This window comes from Orcinus orca, chromosome 16 (genome assembly GCF_937001465.1).
Source record: "Orcinus orca chromosome 16, mOrcOrc1.1, whole genome shotgun sequence".
NCBI classification, from domain to species: Eukaryota; Metazoa; Chordata; class Mammalia; order Artiodactyla; family Delphinidae; genus Orcinus; species Orcinus orca.
The window spans coordinates 62583011-62602567 of record NC_064574.1 but is presented as its reverse complement, the minus strand read 5'-3'; the positions used below and the strand labels follow the sequence as shown (position 1 = coordinate 62602567).

The following is a 19557-nucleotide window of genomic DNA, read 5'->3' as shown; positions in this document are numbered from 1 at the left end:
CCGACCAAAACATGAAATTAGTTCAAATCACCTCTGCTGTTTCTGTCACACTGATCAAGCCTCAATGCAGTTACGAGTAGAAAAAAAATTACTAGGTTTCTTCATTCATTTTGTTTGTTCTTTCATTTGACGAACACTGACAGGGCAACACTCGGGCCGGGTATTGTGCCAGGTGTTGGTACACGGTGGGGACAGATACGGTCCCTGCCTTCACGGGGCTTGCCATCTACAGAGAGAGCATTCGACAGCCACGTGCACACCAGGTGTGACGGGTATGGGCAGGGGAGGAACTGGGCACTGTGGACACGAGCACAGCAGGGAGCTCTCAACGACACTGTGGGGCCAGTCCCCCTGGGGAGTAACATTGGAACCAAGAAGTGATGGGCAGGCAGGCAGAGCTGGGTGAAGAGGGGGTAGGGCAGGGAAAGCACTGAGGTAGAGCACAGCATCTGAACCACAGGCTTGCTGGCTGTCTCCCTAACAGCTGTCCTTCCTGCTTACGTTTAGGGTGAAAATGCGCCCAGCCTCAGGCAGCAAATCCAACCTCCCCAGGCTCCCTTTCAGCTAAAAGTGGCCTTGTGACACGGTTCTTGCCGGTAAGACATGAAGTTTCCTGGAGGATGCGGCACGGAAAATGTTTGCCCGCCCCTCTCCTCATCTTCCTGCCTTAAACATAAGTTTTCTGGGGCAACAGTAGGCACTTTGAAAACACAAGGTAAGAAATACCAGGGAAAGAGCTAAAAGAATCACAAAGACACCAACCCTAACATCTACCAGCTGCTGAACCCATGCCTGGTGCTGCCAGACTTTGCTACTGAGCCAAATTAACTCCGCTTGTTGGGGGCTGTCGTATAGATTTTGTTACCTGCAGCCAATGGCATCCTGATTAAGACACAGGACAGAGTGGCTGGAGCAGAGTGTGACAGGTAGAGCCAGATTATACAGGAGCTCAAGGTCTGATGAAGGGTTTTGTATAAGAGTACCCCCTATCTGTGGGGTATACGTTCTAAGACCCCAGTGGATGCCTGAAACCACAGGTAGTACCAAACCCTGTACATATTATGTTTTCACGTACACTAATAGGTGGGTAATGTATACAGCGTGGACGTGCCAGACAAAGGGACGATTCACATCTCCGGGCTGGACGGGAGCAGGATGGTGAGAGATTTCATCACACTACTCAGAATGGCATGCAATTTAAAACTTATGAACTGTTTATTTCTGGAATTTCCCATTTAATATTTTTGGACCACAGTTGACCACAGGTACCTGACACTGTGGAAAGTGAAACCATGGGTGAGTGGGGATTACTGTATCTTATCTTGAGAACCAAGAGAAGTCACTGAATTGTTCATTAGGAAAATGCAAAATAAAACCACAATGAAATACTACTTTACACCCACCAGGATGGCTAAAAATCAAAAAGAGAGCAACAAATATTGGTAAAGATGTGGAAAAACATGAACCCTCAGGCATGGCCGGGAGGAACAGCAAATGGCAAATACAGCCTTTTCAGAAAACAATTTGGCAGCTTCTTTAAAAATTAAACATAAATTTATTATATGATTCCATTCCTAGGTATCTACACAACAAATGTCCAAACCAAGACTAGTACACAAATGTTCACAGCAACGTTATTCCTAATAGCCCCAAGCTGGAAACAGCTCACATACCCACCGACCAGGGAACAGATACACAAACTGTAATATAGCCATGCAATGGGCTACTATTCACCAATAAAAAGGAACCAATTATTAATACCTGCTACAACCTGGGTGAACTTCAAAAACATTACGCTAAGTGAAAGAAGCCTAAAAAATAACAGTATTGTATGATTTCATTATATGAAATGTCCAAAAAAAGGCAAATCCATAGAGACAGAAAATAAATTAGTGGCTGCCTAGAGCTGGGAATAGAGATCAAATGTAAACATGCAGGAAGGATATTACTGGGGTGATGCAAATGTTCTGAACTGGATTATAATGATGGTTGTAAAGCTAGGTATAGTTACTCAACATCACTGTACTGAACACATTTTAAATGGGTGAATTTTATGGTCTGCAAATTGCATCTCAATAAAGTCATTGACAGAGAAGCCACTGAAGGACTTTAAGCAAGGCGGGAGATGATCCAATCTTTATCTTAAAAAGATCACTCGTCAGGAGAGGTCATGGGCTGATGGTGCAATCCTTTCAGAAGTGAAAAGGGCCCAGTGGTCTGGCCCCAACTCCAACCCGAGAGCCTGCGAACACATGCCAGCCCCCACCTCTATTTCTTTGGGTAAAAACGCTGCTCCCTCCAGAGGAGCTAACCACGGCCAAAGTTGACAGCTTGATGCAAACTGAACCGAGACAGGGAAAAATGCCTTTAAAACCACCCTCTGGTGCCTTTCCATTTCTCTCACTCGTAGCACATCAATCCTTCCAGACTCACCGGGCTTGGACAGGCAGAATCGGTTGACGCCTTTGGAGAGGTTATAAATCCCCACGTTCTCAGGTCCATTTCCATCCTGATAAAATTCCTAAGGGACCAAAGCCAATACAATGACTTACTAGGGGACATGGAGACACAGCGATGATTAATAATATTTCTGTTTCTGAACCAGTCATCTGTTTTGCCCATTAATCATGTGAGCAGCTGGGTGCCACAGGAAAATCAAAAAGCTTCCAAAACTTCCAACAAAAACGTGATCTTTTTCATTCAATCAACTAATATTTATTGAGCACCTGCTATGCGGCAGGCTCAAGGCTGGGCCTTGGTTGCTGCCGTGGCTCTTATTTTCAGGGAGGCTTACATTCTAATATAGGAAGAGAGAAAACCCAGGTAGTCAACAAAGAAGTCAGTAGATTTCAGCTAGGAAGTAACAGAGCTTACAGAGAAATAAACAGGGAGCAGGATAGAGAGGGACCACCACAGAGGCCTGTTCAGCCTGGGCTCAGAACAGACCCCTCCTGAGCAGGTAACATTGGGGCTGCAGCCTGAGTAATGAGAAAAAGCAAATACACTCAGCTGTGCAGAAGACACGTCATTCCAGGCAGAGAAGAGTATGTGCAAAGGCCCAGAGAAGGGACCGAGCTTGGTGTGGAACTGGCCGAGGCGGCCAGTATGCCACGGCCCAGTGAGTGAAGGGGAGAGGGGTAAGGGGTAAGGTACGAGTTAACGAAGGGCTGGCCACTGTTAAGGAAGATGGATCTCCGTCTAAGGGAAATGGAAATCCACTGGAGGGTTTAAGGGAAGGAATGGTTTCCTAAATGTCTATTACTTATTCTCAACTGGATATTAATCAACCCATCTCTCGTAACAAAGCTGTTTGTTGAGCACTTGTAGTTAAGCGGTTAGAGCATTCAACTGGTGTTGGAGACACCAGTCTCACTGCCTCTGGTGTCTAATGTAAGTGGCCACTTAATTGCCATTTGCCTCTGTTTCTCCACTGGGACCTTACAGTGACATCTGCCATTGCTGGAAGTCAAAAAATTATATAAAGTTCATGACTGGGTCTACATAGGTGTACACAGGTGCTCCCTTTCCTGAAATCCACTGCGTACACTGCCAATCCAGCTTCAGTGACTACAAGAGAATAACCAACTCTGTCCTCAGCTGCACCTGTTCATAAACAATAGCAGTGTATGGCCAGGAAAACTTCAAATACGTAAGAGGGTTACTTAAACCTTACCATGCCCCTGGGGAGTGAGTATTATGATCTCAATTTTAGAGGAGAAAACTGAGGCTCACAAACACTAAATGAACTTGCCCGATGCTACAGAGCCCACGTGCTTTGCACTACGGCAACAGCTTCCCCAAATCACTAGTCAAAGTTAAAATTTAATGTGGAGCCAGGACAAGGAAATCTCCCAAACAAAGGCATCTTTCCAATAAGGGACTTAAAATGCTTCCTCATGGTGCTTTCCATAATAGGTGGGTGAGTCGAGGGGCAGAAAAGGGAATCCGCCTTGACTATCTATGCTGATAACACTCTTAGCATGCTAGTTCTTCTCGCTCTCCAAAAGGCGAGTGTCATTCCACATAAGAGAATCCTCAGAAGCTCCGCTTACCAGAGTAATGGCGTGAGACAGGGAGCATCTCAGCATATAGCCCGTCTGCCTGAACTCAATCGCTGACACATCGTCCTCCAGAACCTCCACCTCTAGACTCTTGTTCTTCCAGCACCAATCTTCATGCAGGATGCTGACTGCAAAGGACACAACACACACCCCCGTGGGAACAAAGCACACCGCCTCCCTGAATGCCCCCAGAAAAACAGTGCTAATGAATCCTATGTGTGGGCCTCTATACACATACATACCAACAAATATGTATGTGTGTGTGTGTGTGTGTGCGTGTCAGTATACACATAGAGCTAATCACACTGGGAATAAGTAACTGCTAAAGAAAAACTGAAACCAGTGGCCATTAAAATCACCAAGAAAGAAATTCAACTGGGCCTAAGAGCAGACTACAAGTAAGACATTCAGGGATTGGCAAACTTTTTCTGTAAGGTGCGAAAGAGTAAATATTTTCACCTTTGTGGGCCACATGGTCTCAACTATTCAACTCTGCATCTGCAGCACACAAGCAGCCACAGACGATAAACAAACAAGTGGGCGTGGCTGTGTTCCAATAAAACTTTATTCATAAGAACAGGCAGTCGCCCTCGGCTCATAGTTTGCCAACACCTGACATAATAGAAAATATAATTCCCCAGAAAAATCAGCCTACTTTATAAGCCATTCACTGCCAGCAGCTCCCAGCTAAACTCTGACATAGCAAAAATACAAGCAATGGGAGCTTCTCAAGAAAGGCGGAGAAAAGAGAAACAACATTCGCCAGCACCTTCTGCTTCCCAGGCCCTGTGCAAGGGGCTTCACATACTGGATTTCATGAGTCCTACATTCTGCAGAAAGGTTCTATGACTCCTATTTCAAAAGGGGAAACTGAGTCTCAGGGAGATCAAGTAAGCTGCCTCGCTCACACAGCTGCTAAGTGGTAGAACACTTCCGTGTAATTATTTCACACTCTTTTCCGGCATTTAGAAATAAAATGGCATGAGAAGAAGTGTGTGGGTCATCCTGATGAGGCGGCAGTTAGCTCATAAAGCCTCAACTTCTGCATTACTGCCCAAGGCTAAATAATGCACATTCAAGGTCAAGGGGTAAAGAAGAGTTAAACAAGTACAACTGTACAGCTGGGATGCAACTTGAGAGCAGGTTTCTAGAAAGTTTAGAAAGACAGGAAGTGCTGCCTTCGGTTCTTACTTTTGTATTTTCCGGGCAGCACGTTGTCAAACGTGAAAGTCATCGAGTTGACCTTGCCGGAGAGCTGGAGGCTCCGCTTCTCGCCCTGGCGGCTCAGGGACTGCAGGGTCACCAGCAGGTCACCGCAGGTGTCTGCAGAGAAAAGATGCGGGGGCCTCACTTGACTGCCTTGTGAACCATAGCACCCGTTCGAACCCTCAATCTCTGTGTGCTGCTTCCCACCCCTTAGCTCCTGAAGGACAGTGCCAGGAGGTTCCTTCAAAGCTAACATGCATCTACTTGATTCTAGGAAGTCTCCCCCTATGCTTGTCATCGGTACCAAACAATGAAGCCACCCAGCAATTATTGCATTAGGGGAAGTAATATCTATGGAGCATCAACAGGAGCAAGAGAAAAATAGACAGAGGTGATGAAACTTTATTGAAAATCCACTTCATACCAGGTATAGAACTGGGCCCTTTATCATCATCATAATAATATTACTAATAATGGCAAAGATTTATATGGCTCTTGCTGTGTTCCAGGTACTTCCAACGGCTATACATACAGTAACTCATTTGATCCTCACAACTACCCTGTGAGGTAGGTACCATTAACATCTCTACATTACAGATGAGGGACTCAAAGCACAGAGAGGTTAAGTAACTTACCCCAGGTCACACAGCGAATGTTCAAGCCCATGCGGTCTGGTTCCAGAGTCTAACATCTTAACCACTGTGCTACACTGCCTCTTGACATGACCGCATTTAAGCCTCATTAAAACCCCGAGAGCAGGAGTATTCCCATTTTACAGAAGAAAAACCTAGGCTGGGCAAGTACATGCTTACAGTCTCACAGTGGTAAGTGACAGAGCTAGGATGGAAACCTGGGCCCAACTACCATCTTCCTTTCAGAGTCAGAGGGCAATAAAAAGAAACCCACATGTTCTTCTGGGAGCCAAGGCAGCATTACTCAAAGAGAAATGTTATGGTGTTTGTGGCAATTATTCAGAAAGAACTGCACACGACACAGACTCTCAGACAGACACCACTCCCCTGGAGCAGCTTCTGCTTTTACCTTCGATGCCGCCCAGTGAGGAAAAGCTCACCAAAATCCCACCTCTCCCCACTTACTTCTTTGAACCTATCTGTTCTTGCTTTCAGTTGACATCTTACCCAAACAAGAGACTTTCCCCGAAACCGATGCCAAAAACTGCACGAAGGCCACGTCCATCACAGGCCTGTCAGTCACAGCCAGAAGCAGCATCTGAGGCTTCAACATCAGCCCCGCTCTGGTCTCCGCCTCAGGAACCATCACCTGCGGGACACACAGAACAAGGTCAGCGGCTGCATCAGGGCCGCTGCTCCCTGGCCGACGTGGCACCAGAACATCCACCTGGGCCCAAGGCTAAATGGATTCTGTAGGACGAAGGTTCATTCCTAGGCCTAGTTTTATAATCACAACAAATCTGCATACAGCCGGTGTGGAGGAAACGTATTTCTAGGCAGACATAAAGCACTAGCCTTCAGCAGCGCCAGGTGTACACAGAAGCGTATCAGGGCACGCAAAGCTGTCATTGATCATGTGCACCCAGGTGGAAACCATACGAAATCCCAGAACCTGATCCTGGCTTGAGGTCACTCGTGACACAAGCTGTGAACTTGTGGAGGCCACGTGGATGACCAACAGTGAAACTGGGCCATTTCTTCTTCCCTCATTTCTGTGTGCCTTTGTCAAGCTCACAAGAGGGACTGGGAGAGGAGGCGGTGCTCGCCTTCTTCATCCCTGGTAGAGATCACATTCTGGAATTGCCCTTCCCTGGAAAAGGGCCTGATTATGCCTCTGAAAGGGCCTCTAAAGGCTTGTCCGTGTGGCCAACGTCACAAGACACTGGCTGGCTGGTAAAGGAGCTGCCCACCCACACAGTATGCTGTTCATGGAAGCAGGGGCAAGGCTGTGCGCCCACCCCATCTGCTTAGCGGGGGCAGGGGGGATCCCACTGGCCCTACAGGAGAGCAAAGTCTTAGAAGGACCCTTCCCAGTCCCCTCCCCTGCTCTTCCCCAGGGAGCAGCTGACTTGACGGGTGAGAGCCTGAGACCCCAAGGGGCCGGTGGCCTGACCTCCGCTTCTGTCTCATCTCTTGCCCACTGCCTCCACCAGTGCTCAGGCTTTCACCCTGGCGGTGAGACTACAAGCCAGGGTCTCCCCTGCTTCTCCACCTGCCTGGATGGAGAAATTAGGTGGTGCCTGCCCAGCGTCTTCAATTTACAGCAAGGCAGGAAAAGGGAAGCTCTGTTTGGCCTCAGGGTCCAGAAGCCATGCTCTGTGGATGTTACTGAGCTGCCATGAATAAAGAGTTCACTGCGATCTCCTTTGGGGACCCGTGGATATTCAACAGCAGCCAGAAGCCTGAGAAGGTGGAGGCATGACTGGCAGCCTGATACTAACCCCTAATAAACATCAGGACTGGAAAAGAGAAAGGCCTGTTGCATCACCTTCAAACCAGCTGCCTGTCTGCTCTAACTGTGACATGCAGGAATGTAAAGATTTCAAAATAAGAAGTTGGGAATGGAAATGCTCCTTCTCTAACCCCATTTTAAAATAACCCTTTTTAAATCATTGGTGTTTTTTTCAAATATCTTAAATAGAACAAAACTCGTCATACCTGGACTTTGTAGGTCCCTGGTTTTGCTTTAAAACAGAATGATCCCTGAGCATCCATCTCCACGGTGACCAAAGACTTGTCCTTGTCTTGAGAGGACAGGACAACTTTGTATTTACTCATCTGCTTGATAGTGTCGGGGAAGCGAATGATTGATATCTGGCCACAGACACTGAACCTGCAACAAGGGGACCGTTCATTCCAGCATGAGAACTCAATTATCACAGGAAAGGTGCTTAGCAACCCAAACTATGCATCCCTCTTTCAGCCCTCGTCCCTAAGACTAGTATGATCTTAATGAAGAGACAGGAATGTAGCCAAAATGACTCCAGTTTTAAAAGCAACCTTTAGAAAGAAGATTGGACCTCTTTCTGCATACGGAAAAGGCAGAGCGAGGGCCCGGGGCAGGGCTGTTTGTATGTTCTGGGTGACATCTGGCCATCTCCCACTGCAGAGGCAATTTTCAAACAATCTGTGGATGATAAAAATGCTTCAGATAATTGGGTCGTGGATGGTGGAGCAGCCTCGAACTGAGAATGTGGACTAGTCCTTAAAAGCAAGAGCTGGGCTTCCCTGGTGGCGCAGTGGTTGAGAGTCCGCCTGCCGATGCAGGGGACACGGGTTCGTGCCCCGGTCCGGGAAGATCCCACATGCCGTGGAGCTGCTAGGCCTGTGAGCCTGGCCGCTGAGCCTGTGCGTCTGGAGCCTGTGCTCTGCAATGGGAGAGGCCACAACAGTGAGAGGTCCGCGTACGGCAAAAAAAATAAAAAATAAAAAAAAGCAAGAGCTGTAAGCTGCCTATGAAAGTGTGGTATTACCCAGGGGATAAAACAAGGCAGGGTTATCAAAGACGCCTTCCTTGCCTGTGATTATATATAATGCACAGATAAAAGCAATCTGAGAGATCTGAATAGTAAAGGTAATTAAGTTAAACAAAAATGCAGAGCTAAAACTGAACTCTAGGAGCTAGGAGCCACAGAAGCAACTTATAAGTGAAAAGCCCTATTAAGGTAATGGCTCAGACTGGAGACTGCAATGAGCAGTGTGTAAAGTGCTACAAGGCACACCTCCAGAAGCACATGAAAGGCACATCTGCTCACTAATAAACACCAACGAAGTCCGGCGTCCGTGGAGTGACCGTCTTCATTTTTAGACAGTTGGTGCGTTTAAGTGTAATAATGTCCCACAGCTGGAGGCCACAATCGCTTCTTCAACTGCCTAAAGATAATATTTTCTAATCTTAAAGAGAATCACTTTAGATAAAAAATCAGTTGTGCCTTTTGACAGAAGGAGAATAAAAAATGCCGGATTTAGCGCTGGATAATTATGGGGTGCACTAAATGCTGGCACACCCACTATGCTGCAAAGAAAAAACAGCAGAAGGAACAAGAAGGCGGTGGTACGCTGTGTGTGTGAAGTCTGGGAGCGAAGGAGAGCACAGCTGTCTCCCTAAAGGGATGTGACCAGCCTGGCCATGGGGGCTCAGGCTGGACAGTGAGGGGCAAGACGCCACAGCCCACAGGCCAAGTCACACCAGCCACCTGTTTCGGGAGAGACCGTGAGCTAAGATGGTTTTCACACTTTTAAAGGGGAAAAAAAAATCAAAAGATTATTTCATGACATAATAAACGACATGCTACTATGACGTCAGTGTCCACACATAAAGTTTTCCTGGAACACAGCCAAGCCCGTTCATTTATGAACTGTCTGTAGCGGGTTTCGTCACAGAGACCTTATCAGCCCATGAAGTCTGAAATATTTATTCTCTGGTCCTTGACAAAGTGTGCCAGCCCCTGATCTAGATTCAAAGGTTTGCCTTTTGGTTCCCTACTGTGTACTATCAGAGAAAATGGATAGGAAGGGACTACTGACGGAATTATTCTCAAGGACCTTCCATATTCCCTTCATTTGTGCCCATGTCGGGGGGCAAGTCCCCTTATTCATTCCAAGTTGAACCTCTTTGCCTAAGTTTTTTTTTTTTTTTTTTTTTTGCCTAAGTTTTAAATATTTTAACCATACAATCAGTTTTAGCTCATACTCTCAATTAAAGATAAGTGTCCAATTACCCTAAACCTCAAATATATATTGTTTTAGTTTAGAAAAAGAACTAAAAAGCCAGTAAGACAATGTTTTGTTATACTGAAGCTCTTAAAAATTGATGTGTCAATAAATTATTTCATCAGGATTTAATACATTAATGAAGAGAAATCAGTAATTTTGGTGCATCGTAAGACAACTATATTCTCGTTGCCATTTAGACAGAAGCCAGAGTTTGATTTTCAAATAAATTAGCAAATAATTTTTTTAAAAGGGAAAAACAGAAAGAGTAAGAAATATCAATGAATTAAAAGGCAAACGGACAAAAAGGAAAATGATGAATTTTTCCAATTATGCTCAACAAATGTTGTTTCTCTTTCTTTGACCCAAATATTCCACTTTAAAGAAGAAAATAAATATAAAATTAAATTATGTTTCCTCATCTCCATGAATGGCACCTCCTCAATCTACCCTGATGCTCAAATAGGAAACCTGGGCTCTGATGCACAAAGCCTCCACATCACTCATCGAATCCACCGACGTCTCCTCCTTCCCCCACCAGCAGGGTCCCAGGTCCCACCGGTCACCAGCTCCTCCAGACAACTGTCACACCTCCCATCTACGCCCTCCACTTATACTCGGGCTTTCCTCCAATCCACTCTTCACACAGCAGTCGGGAGAAAAAAAAGACAAAAGAACCCCAAAACTTTCCAAAATGCCCTGATCCACGCGGCTCCCTTGATGAAAACTCATCAATGGTTTCCCACTTCACTTGGGGAGAAGCCCATCCCCACAAGATGGCTACAAGGCCACGTGGCCCTCCAGCCTCACCATCGCCCCCAGCCACGCTGGCTGTCCCCACCCCGACCCCAGAGCTCCTCTGTCCCCTCCAGGCCCTGGCACATGCTGTCCCCTCTGCCTGCCAAGCCCTCCACTCGGCTACCTTTCGGTCCTCCCAAAGGTCTCGGCTTCCACAGCGCCCCACCTAAACGAAGTCCCCTCGGAGTCCCCGAGCTCTTCCTGCACACCCACCCCAACTTACCGTCACTGACTCCTCGTCTTCAGTCTGCCTCCTGGACCCCTGCCTTTGTGACGTTAGCCTGGTTCCCTGTACACACCCAGCACTTATCATGGTGGCTCACCTGGAGTCGCTGCTCAGAACTGTTTATGAGGGAAGCAGGGAGAACTGCAGCCCAGGAGTCACTTCCTGAGGCTCCACCACGGCACACACGGCAGCAGGCTCCACGGGTGCTCTGCTTCCTCACCTGCCTTTCAACACTGAACCCCGGACCCGGACCCCCCGCCTGCCTACAGACAATGGTCACCTCCTCAGCGACCAAGCCAATAAAGCATGCCTTCAGGGCTCAGCTCCTGGACCTCCGAGACCGTCGGGAGGTCACACCTAAACCCCCGCCCCAGGTTCTCCTAAGGCCACCCCTCGAAGGCTGACATTCTATTTCCGGTCCACTGATCCACTTCTACCTGCTCTTACACATTCGAGGTTCTGGCTGCCACCTGCGGCCAGCCGAGTCTTCCCGATTTACAATCTATCCAAGCACGTGGTGGAGAGCGCCACCTAGTGGGCCTATGGACCGCCACGGCCAAAACTGAAGCTTCATCCCCAACAGGCTCCTCTCCCCGTCCACAGCCATCCTGCCTCTCAGGCTGGGAACCCTGAGACATCTTCCCGATCTGTCCCTGACTTCCCCATAAGACAGGCCCTCGTCAACTCTGCTTTCAGGCCTCCCGCACCCTCTCCTGTCCCCTTCGAGGCCTTCCCCGCAGCCGTGGCACCACAGTGTCTCACTGAAGACAAAAATCTAACCACGTTACCTCCGTGCTCACACCGTTCACCGGCCCCTTGACTTTTCTCCCTGGTGGAGAAAATCCCCGTCTTCCAACAGGGAGTGAGGAGCCCCTCTGACATCTGCCCCCTTCATCCACCCAGCACTTTACACTCCAGCAACACCAAGTGCTATGCCCCCATCTGCACTGCGCTGCTTTGAGAGGCCTCTCTCCACGCAGACCCTGCTCACCAATCCCCACCCCGTTAAGTTACTGTTTAGTGAGCACCTATTGCCAAGGAGGGATAGCAGCCTCCCCATTCTATAGGTGACACACGGATAACAGAAAGACCCAAACTCTGACTCCAAGGCCAGGGTTCTCTGCACTAGGCACTGTCACTACTTGGTAAAACTACAGGAATTCAACCACAGGATATCCCCTCACAACTCACAATAAGTACAAAGTGGGAAGAACTGTGACAACGACCCGAAGCATCTTACAGCAAACGTTCTTAACCAACTACATTATCTTCCAGTGAAGCCAAGGCAGGCCTCACAGATGTGAAGTCAGGCGTAACAGATCTTCTCCTAACTTGAACCCATTTTAACTTTGGAGCAAGATGACTTTCTTGAAGCAGCTAACAGTTAAGCACCTTCAGTTTATAACACTTAGCTCTGATCTTTCTAAAGAAGCCAGCCTGAGTTTCTCCATAGGTGTCTGAGACTGGATGTGGACCCTTGGCAGAAACGCACGGTCAGATAGAAGGTGGTCTTGTCCTCCGCTGGCCGCCAACGTAAGCACCAGCGCTTCCAGGCCCCGCACGCCCGCCTTACCCTGTGGCGATGATGTCAGCCAGCTGAGGCGTGTTGGGTGCGATTTTGATTGAGACGGTTTCAAAGTAGAGGTGCTCCTTCTGGGCGTGGATGGTGTACGTCCCGGTTGTTATGTTCTCCAGACGGAATGAGCCATCGGCTTTTGTTTTGACTGTAAAACAAAAACAGGCCAACAAAGGATGAGACAAAAACAACTGTGTAGCCCTCATCTACACAGGGATACTCGAGACCAAAAGCTGGCATGTTTTCATAGAGTCATTAAGATTTTCTTTCCTTTCCATTCCTCTCTGTGAGCAAAACCCAGCCCAGACAAACAGGCCAGGGCCCAACGTGTCTGCCCACCTTTGATCTGGTTGTTCAGGGTGACCACCGCGTCTGGGACACCCTCTCCTTCAGGTCCGTTCAAGACCCTCCCAGTGACAGAGAATCCCATGACGTGGAACACAGGCTAGAAGATGAAGAACAGGGAGGAGGCTGTCATGTGCTTGAGCTGCAGAAGCCCCCCTCATGCCCCTCACGCCACCACTCAGCACCCCTGCCTACGCTGCCTTCTCCTGGTGCCCCATGCCAGCCAGCTCCCTCCCAGCTCACCCACCCGCAGCCCCTTCCCACGTCTTGTCTTCCGCTTGGTTTATGTGTCTGGGTCCTCCTCACTTGTGAGGGCCAGGGCTTGGCTCTCTGCACTCAGCTGGGCTCCAGCCACCCTGATCTTGGGTTCCTGCATGCTTTCCCCACGAGGGGCTTTCACACCAGCTGCTCCCTCAGCCTGGATCTCCTCCCACACCTGCAGAGGACTGGGGAGAGGCCGCCCCTTCTCGTCCTTCAGGTTTAGCTCAAACTGTCACCACCTCTGAGATGCTCTAACTACCCTTTCTCAGGAGCCCCTGCCTCACGCCCCAGCCAGTTACTGTCCATCACACTAACCTACTTTCTAGGCTTCAGCAAAAACCTCCCCAATATCTGGTATGTCCTTGTTTGATTTCTTCTAGTTTGTCTACCTCCCACTAGAATGTAAGCTTCATGAAGATAGGGACCTGTTCTGACTCAGTCACCTGCTACACAGTAGGCACTCAATAAATGACTCCTGAATGAATGGATGGATGCATGCATGCACACATATATGCAAGAGCATTTGAGCTCTAAGAAAATAAAATGGCTTCCTCTTTAGTCAGGTAGCTCTTCTCCTTTTTTTTTTTTTTTTTTTTTTTGTGGTACACAGGCCTCTCACCGCTGTAGCCTCTCCCGCTGCGGAGCACAGGCTCCGGATGCGCAGGCTCAGCGGCCATGGCTCACAGGCCCAGCCGCTCTGCGGCATGTGGGATCCTCCCGGACCGGGGCACGAACCCGTGTCCCCTGCATCGGCAGGTGGACTCTCAACCACTGCGCCACCAGGGAAGCCCAGGTAGCTCTTCTTCATCCTTCTAAAAAGGCGTGGTTAACCCACCTATTAAATTATATATTCACTCAACAATCACTTTTATTAGGCACCTACCACGTACCTGGCACTAAATCACGTGTTAGGAATACAGTAAGGAATAAGACTCAACGGTCCCGACCTCATACAGCTTACAAGCCACTCCCTGAAATTCCATTCATGTCTGTTTAAAACCTTGCATTTGGTTGTGATCTGGGAAATGTCTTTCCCCACTCACCTGCCCCCATCCTTCTGTGCAAGCCCCTTGAAGCACGAAGGACTTGACCTTCACCCTTCCATCCCCCCTCCAGGGCACAGCGCTACAGTCAAATGCTTTACTGAATCTTAAAAGGCAGAGTGAGAACCCCACTGAGAATGTGACCTAAAAGCTAGCTCCCACCAGTTTAAGCTACTTTAACACAGTACTTTCTAATGTAACATTAAAATAAAACGATTAAATTTAATTTTTTCAATAACTGTAACACTGGGTGGTCCACTTATGAAAGACTGCTGTTTTCTTTGGGGATCTGCTCTATCTAGCAAATTTTCTACAGTAACCATTTTCTACGTCTGTAATTAAAGATAGAACTATGATGAAAAACACATTTACCATATATTTTAGGGCCTGTATCACCCCATCCATCACCCCACCTGTCATTCCACTGTGGGCTCTATCAGCTCTCACCTATTCAACTGGTCCCTCACTTCCACCTTGCCCCCTGCAGACTCTTCTCAACATGGCAGCTGGAGGGGACACACCTCTTCTTCTGCTCAGAACCTTTCAGTGGTACCAACTGTTACCCAGAATGACCCACCAGGACCTGCACAACCTACCCGACCATCTCTCTGACACTCTCTCCTCTTCCTCCCTTCTTCACTTGCTCCATTCCAGCCACCCTGGCCTTTCTGGGGTTCCCTAAACCTTCTGGCCACACTCCTGCCTCAGGACCTTTGCACCTGCCATTCCCTGTCTTAAACACTCTTCCCACAGATGTAAGTACAGTTCGTTGCCTCTTCCCCTTCAGGTTGTTACTCAAAAGTCACCTTCACCCTAAGGCCTTCCCAAGAACAACCTATGAGACCTCAACCCTATCTTAACCTTGAAACTATATAATCTCCTTTCTTGCTTTATGTTTCTAAAGAACAAAGACTTTCTCATATACTTTCTTATTTACTTATTTGTAAGTATATTGTCTCTTTCTGCCATTAGAACATGAATTCCACAAAAACAGGAACTTTTGCCTCTTTGGGTCACTGCTATATGCCCAGCGCTAGAATAGTACCTAAAATATATGTCATTGACACTTGGTAAATATATTTCATTGAATGAAGTAGATGTAAATAGGGCTCTGATTCTCTAAGATAAAGACATTATGTGAGAGAGGTGAAGGATCTAGTGGATCCCAGAATGAAGTGGAAGAGAGTACAACATTCTGTTTTTTCCAACAGTACTTCTAGATAAACTGATTTTTTTTTAACACATTTGCAACACCTGTGCCCAGGGATGGGAACTCCAACAGAGAGGCCTTACCTCAATTTTCAGGCTGTCATGTTCCACTGTAAAGTCAAGTCTAGAAGGAGCAACGTCAAAGGTAATCCTCTCCCCTCTATAGAATGGAATCTGGAAGAAAAAGTCGGTTAATTACCAAGAGCCAATAACATGATTCAACCATCAATATTAACACTCAATCCAGCAGCCCACAAATAACTAGGGGTTCAAAGCAGGCAAAGAGACACTATTAATCATAACTGTTTCAGATTTGTGCAAGAGAAAGACTTGCACTATTCCCAGCTGTTACTGAGGGGACAGTTACATCTTCAGTAACTGCTAAATAAAATGTTTATGGAACTGCAGGCCAACCATTCAGTCCTTTGATATCCAAATGGCACTGACTTTTCCCGTTGATATGTGTCCCAAACATAAACAGAACGGAAGTCGGCTTCACTCACCACAGTATAGCCTCCACTCGGCAACGAAGAGAAGGAGAAGGAGCCGTCTTCTTTGGAGACCGTGTGGCACAAATACACCAGACTCTCGTCTTGGGGTTGGAATCCAGGCACTGGGGAGATGTTGCAGCCCAGGACATCCTAGGCCAGGAGAAAAAACTCAAAATGACTTCCTTTTCCACTTACATGTTCTGATTATTATCAAATAGCCATGCTTTAAAAATACTTGTAGGGGCTTCCCTGGTGGCCCAGTGGTTGAGAATCTGTCTGCCAATGCAGGTGACACGGGTTTGAGCCCTGGTCTGGGAAGATCCCACATGCCACGGAGTAACTGGGCCCGTGAGCCACAATTACTGAGCCTGCGCATCTGGAGCCTGTGCTCTGCAACAAGAGAGGCCGCGATAGTGAGAGGCCCGCGCATCGCGATGAAGAGTGGCCCCCACTTGCCACAACTAGAGAAAGCCCTCGCACAGAAACGAAGACCCAACACAGCCCTAAATAAATAAATTAATTTTAAAAAATACTTGTATAAGTTTTATTTCACAAAATATATGTTTCTGAAACCTAGGACAGAGCAGAGGACATAGTAGATTATAAAATCTTTACATTCAAGTTTGAAAAGTTAAAAATGGTCACCATCCTCCAGGTAAGAAACCGGAGTGGCCCAAGTTCACACAGCTGGTCAGCGGCAGAGCTGGGATTTGTCTGAACTTGGGTCTGTTTGATTTCAAAGCCAGTGCACTTTCCACTGAATTCCACTGCCTCCCAGTGCAGACATTCAATTTCTTGTGAGTCAACAGAGAAACACAAGGTTCTTAAATGCTGAAACTATAAATCAACCTTGACCTGCATTTTATTTTTTATTTAATTTTTTTTAAATTGAAGTATAGTTGGTTTACAATGTTGAGTTAGTTTCTGGTGTACAGCAAAGTGATTCAGTTACACATATATATATTCTTTTTCAGATTCTTTCACCATTATAGCTTATTACAAGATATTGAATATAGTGCCCTGTGCTACACAGTAGAACCTTGCTGTTTATCTATTTTATATGTAGTGGTGTGTTTATCTGTTAATCCCAAGCTCCTAATTTATCCCTCCCCACCTCCCGCTTTCCCCTTTGGTAACCGTACGTTTGTCTTCTAGTCTGAAACTGACCTGCATTTGAAACCGTGTATTCTTAGTCTGTGATCCCCCGTGCCCCCAGCCCTGCCCACAATCTCTCTTGTTCTTCACTCTTCTTTGCTTACCTCTTTGGTTACTAAAGAAGAGAAGAGAAGAAACTTCACCCCTTTCATGGGTTCCCCGTCACTGCGGACAGAGCCAGACACGTTGTAGCCAGCCACTATGAGGGGGCCCGCGGCATTGGCGTTGGAGGTCGTTACTCGTACAGTGGTGCTCGCCTACAAGAGAAGATGTCAACTTCCAAAAGAATAAACACAAAGCGTTTAACAACACGAGGACATGCTGACACTAAAATATTAACTGGGGGGAAGCAACATACAAAATTGCACGTGTAGTACCATAACAACTGTTTTTTAATTCGCAAAATGAAGTGAAGGGAACTGTGGCAAAATGGAGATGATGGTGATTTCGTCTAGATGGTAACAATTTACCTCTTTTACAGTTTTCCACCTTCCAGATTTTCCACTTCCGCTCCTTTATGCTCTTCTGTATGTTCCAATTTTTTTAATGAACATGCTTTATTTTTTTCCATGTTTAATGGTATGTATGTGTGTATTTTTAAGCTCTTTGTCAAAGTATAATTCACATGGGGAACACTGCACACAGTCTCAGCGTCCAGCACAGTGATTTTCCCAAACTCACCATGCATCCAACACCCAGACACAGAACAGAACCAGCACCCTAGAAGCTCCCCTCATGCTCATTTCCAGTCACTACTCCCCCAAAGGGCAGCCATTATCCTGACTTTTAACAGCCTGCTTTACTTTAAAACACAATTTTACATGAATAAACTCAAATTCCTTTATGTATAAAATTAACAGACAATGCAAACCTTAAAATGTATTCTATTTATAATGTGTAAGCTATGGAGTTTCAAATGAAACATTTTTCAATGTTGCCCAGAAGAGAAAAATCCTGAAAACAAAGTCATAAAAAGAATACAGACATATCTAGGTGTGAAACTATATCATCAATTATAAATGCGTAAAACTTACAAGGTAAAAACTGAAATACTGATGCTTCTTTAGCAAAAAAAGGAGACGCAGCCTCAAAACTAATATAAAAACTAAGCCTGTCAAAATGTTCTTTAAGTCTTAACTTCAATTTGTTTCTTCACAGTTATTACAGAACCTCGCTTAGTATTTTTCTTCCTTTTTTGATCTTTTGTTATAAACTATTTCAGTCAAACAAAAAATAGATATAGGGATCTATACCAAAGAACACCTATATAAGTTCCAACCAGCTAAAGAATAAAAGAAACACAATTCTAGACCCTTGCAGATGCCCACATCCCCTTCCTCCCTCCCTCTACAAACATCAGTACCATAATGAATATACTGTTTGCCATTCCCACTCACGTCTTTACAATTTTCTACATGTGAATGTATCCATAAGTGGTATTATCATAAGTGTTTTTAATGACTATATAAATGGTATCATATTTCCTTATCCTTCAGCAATTTGCCTTTTCCCTTCAACTTTATGCTTTTAAGCACAGTCATATTGATATGCATAGCTCTGGTTCATTCATTATTGCTGACATACAGAATTCTGCTGTGTGATGAAACCACAATCCATTCTCCTCTTAATGGACATTTAGGTTGTTTATAGTATTCTGTTACTACAAACAAAGCTGCAATAAACATTCTTATACATTCTCCTTGGGCACATGTACAAGAGTTTCTAAATTGTTAAGTATATTTATAGATTGCTATTACAGACTAAAAAAAGAACAATAAAATAATCTCATCGGGTCCTTCTGGTGTTGACTTGGCTTAAAATAGCTACAGTTAATAACAGACCAATTTCACAGCAGGATGACAATGTTGTTACCTAAAACTGAAACCAATATAAGCAACATCTGCTACATGGAGGGAGTTTTCCTGTATAAGTACCACTAAACTAATCAGCAGCACCATTGTTTTTTTCCATCGACTTCTAGAAGAACCATAAAATCATTTCATACCTAGAATTGAAAACCTCTACATTTGTCCCCAAACCAGCACACTGTTGGCATGGCCATCGGCATAACTGAAATAAATGCTCACCTCTTTCAATGGCCAGGTTGGATGAGTTGCAAGGATTTCATAATCTCCAGGAAGAACTTTAAAAAACGCAAACCTGAGAAATACAAAATACCACTTCACTTTCTGCCAACAACTCGAGCACTTATAATTTTAGGACAACTACTGGAAGCATAAGAAAATAATGTTTGAGTTATCACGAACTTGCCCTTAGCCAGTTAAATGAGCATAAATGAAATTCAATCCTTCGCTGTACAAATCCTCATCAGACAACACTTATTGGGCACTGGCTGTGTGCAAGGAGAGGGGTTCGTGTGCTAATGGGAAGGAAGGCTCATGCTTCCCTTAACCCCAGAAATTTCTGGCCTAAAAACCAGTCCCTGTGGTTCAGCAAGGATCAGTCACAGAACATTCAAGTGTGTGTTGACAGAGTGAGAG

The 19557-nt window shown here is 46.1% G+C and overlaps 1 protein-coding gene across 2 annotated transcripts in view; it reads right to left on the bottom strand.

Moving 5' to 3' along the window:
- Positions 1–19557, bottom strand: part of LOC101280990 (nodal modulator 1) — a 52598-nt gene that overhangs the window by 22170 nt on the left and 10871 nt on the right. For both annotated transcript variants that reach the window (XM_004270144.4, XM_049698986.1), the window contains exons 6-16: positions 19144–19216; positions 17161–17313; positions 15914–16051; positions 15495–15584; positions 12892–12997; positions 12550–12700; positions 7898–8072; positions 6407–6548; positions 5253–5384; positions 4053–4189; positions 2434–2521 (exon numbers count right to left, since the gene is read on the bottom strand). In XM_004270144.4, the coding sequence (XP_004270192.1) occupies positions 2434–2521; positions 4053–4189; positions 5253–5384; positions 6407–6548; positions 7898–8072; positions 12550–12700; positions 12892–12997; positions 15495–15584; positions 15914–16051; positions 17161–17313; positions 19144–19216 (1385 nt within the window). The remainder of the gene's footprint in view (positions 1–2433; positions 2522–4052; positions 4190–5252; positions 5385–6406; positions 6549–7897; positions 8073–12549; positions 12701–12891; positions 12998–15494; positions 15585–15913; positions 16052–17160; positions 17314–19143; positions 19217–19557) is intronic.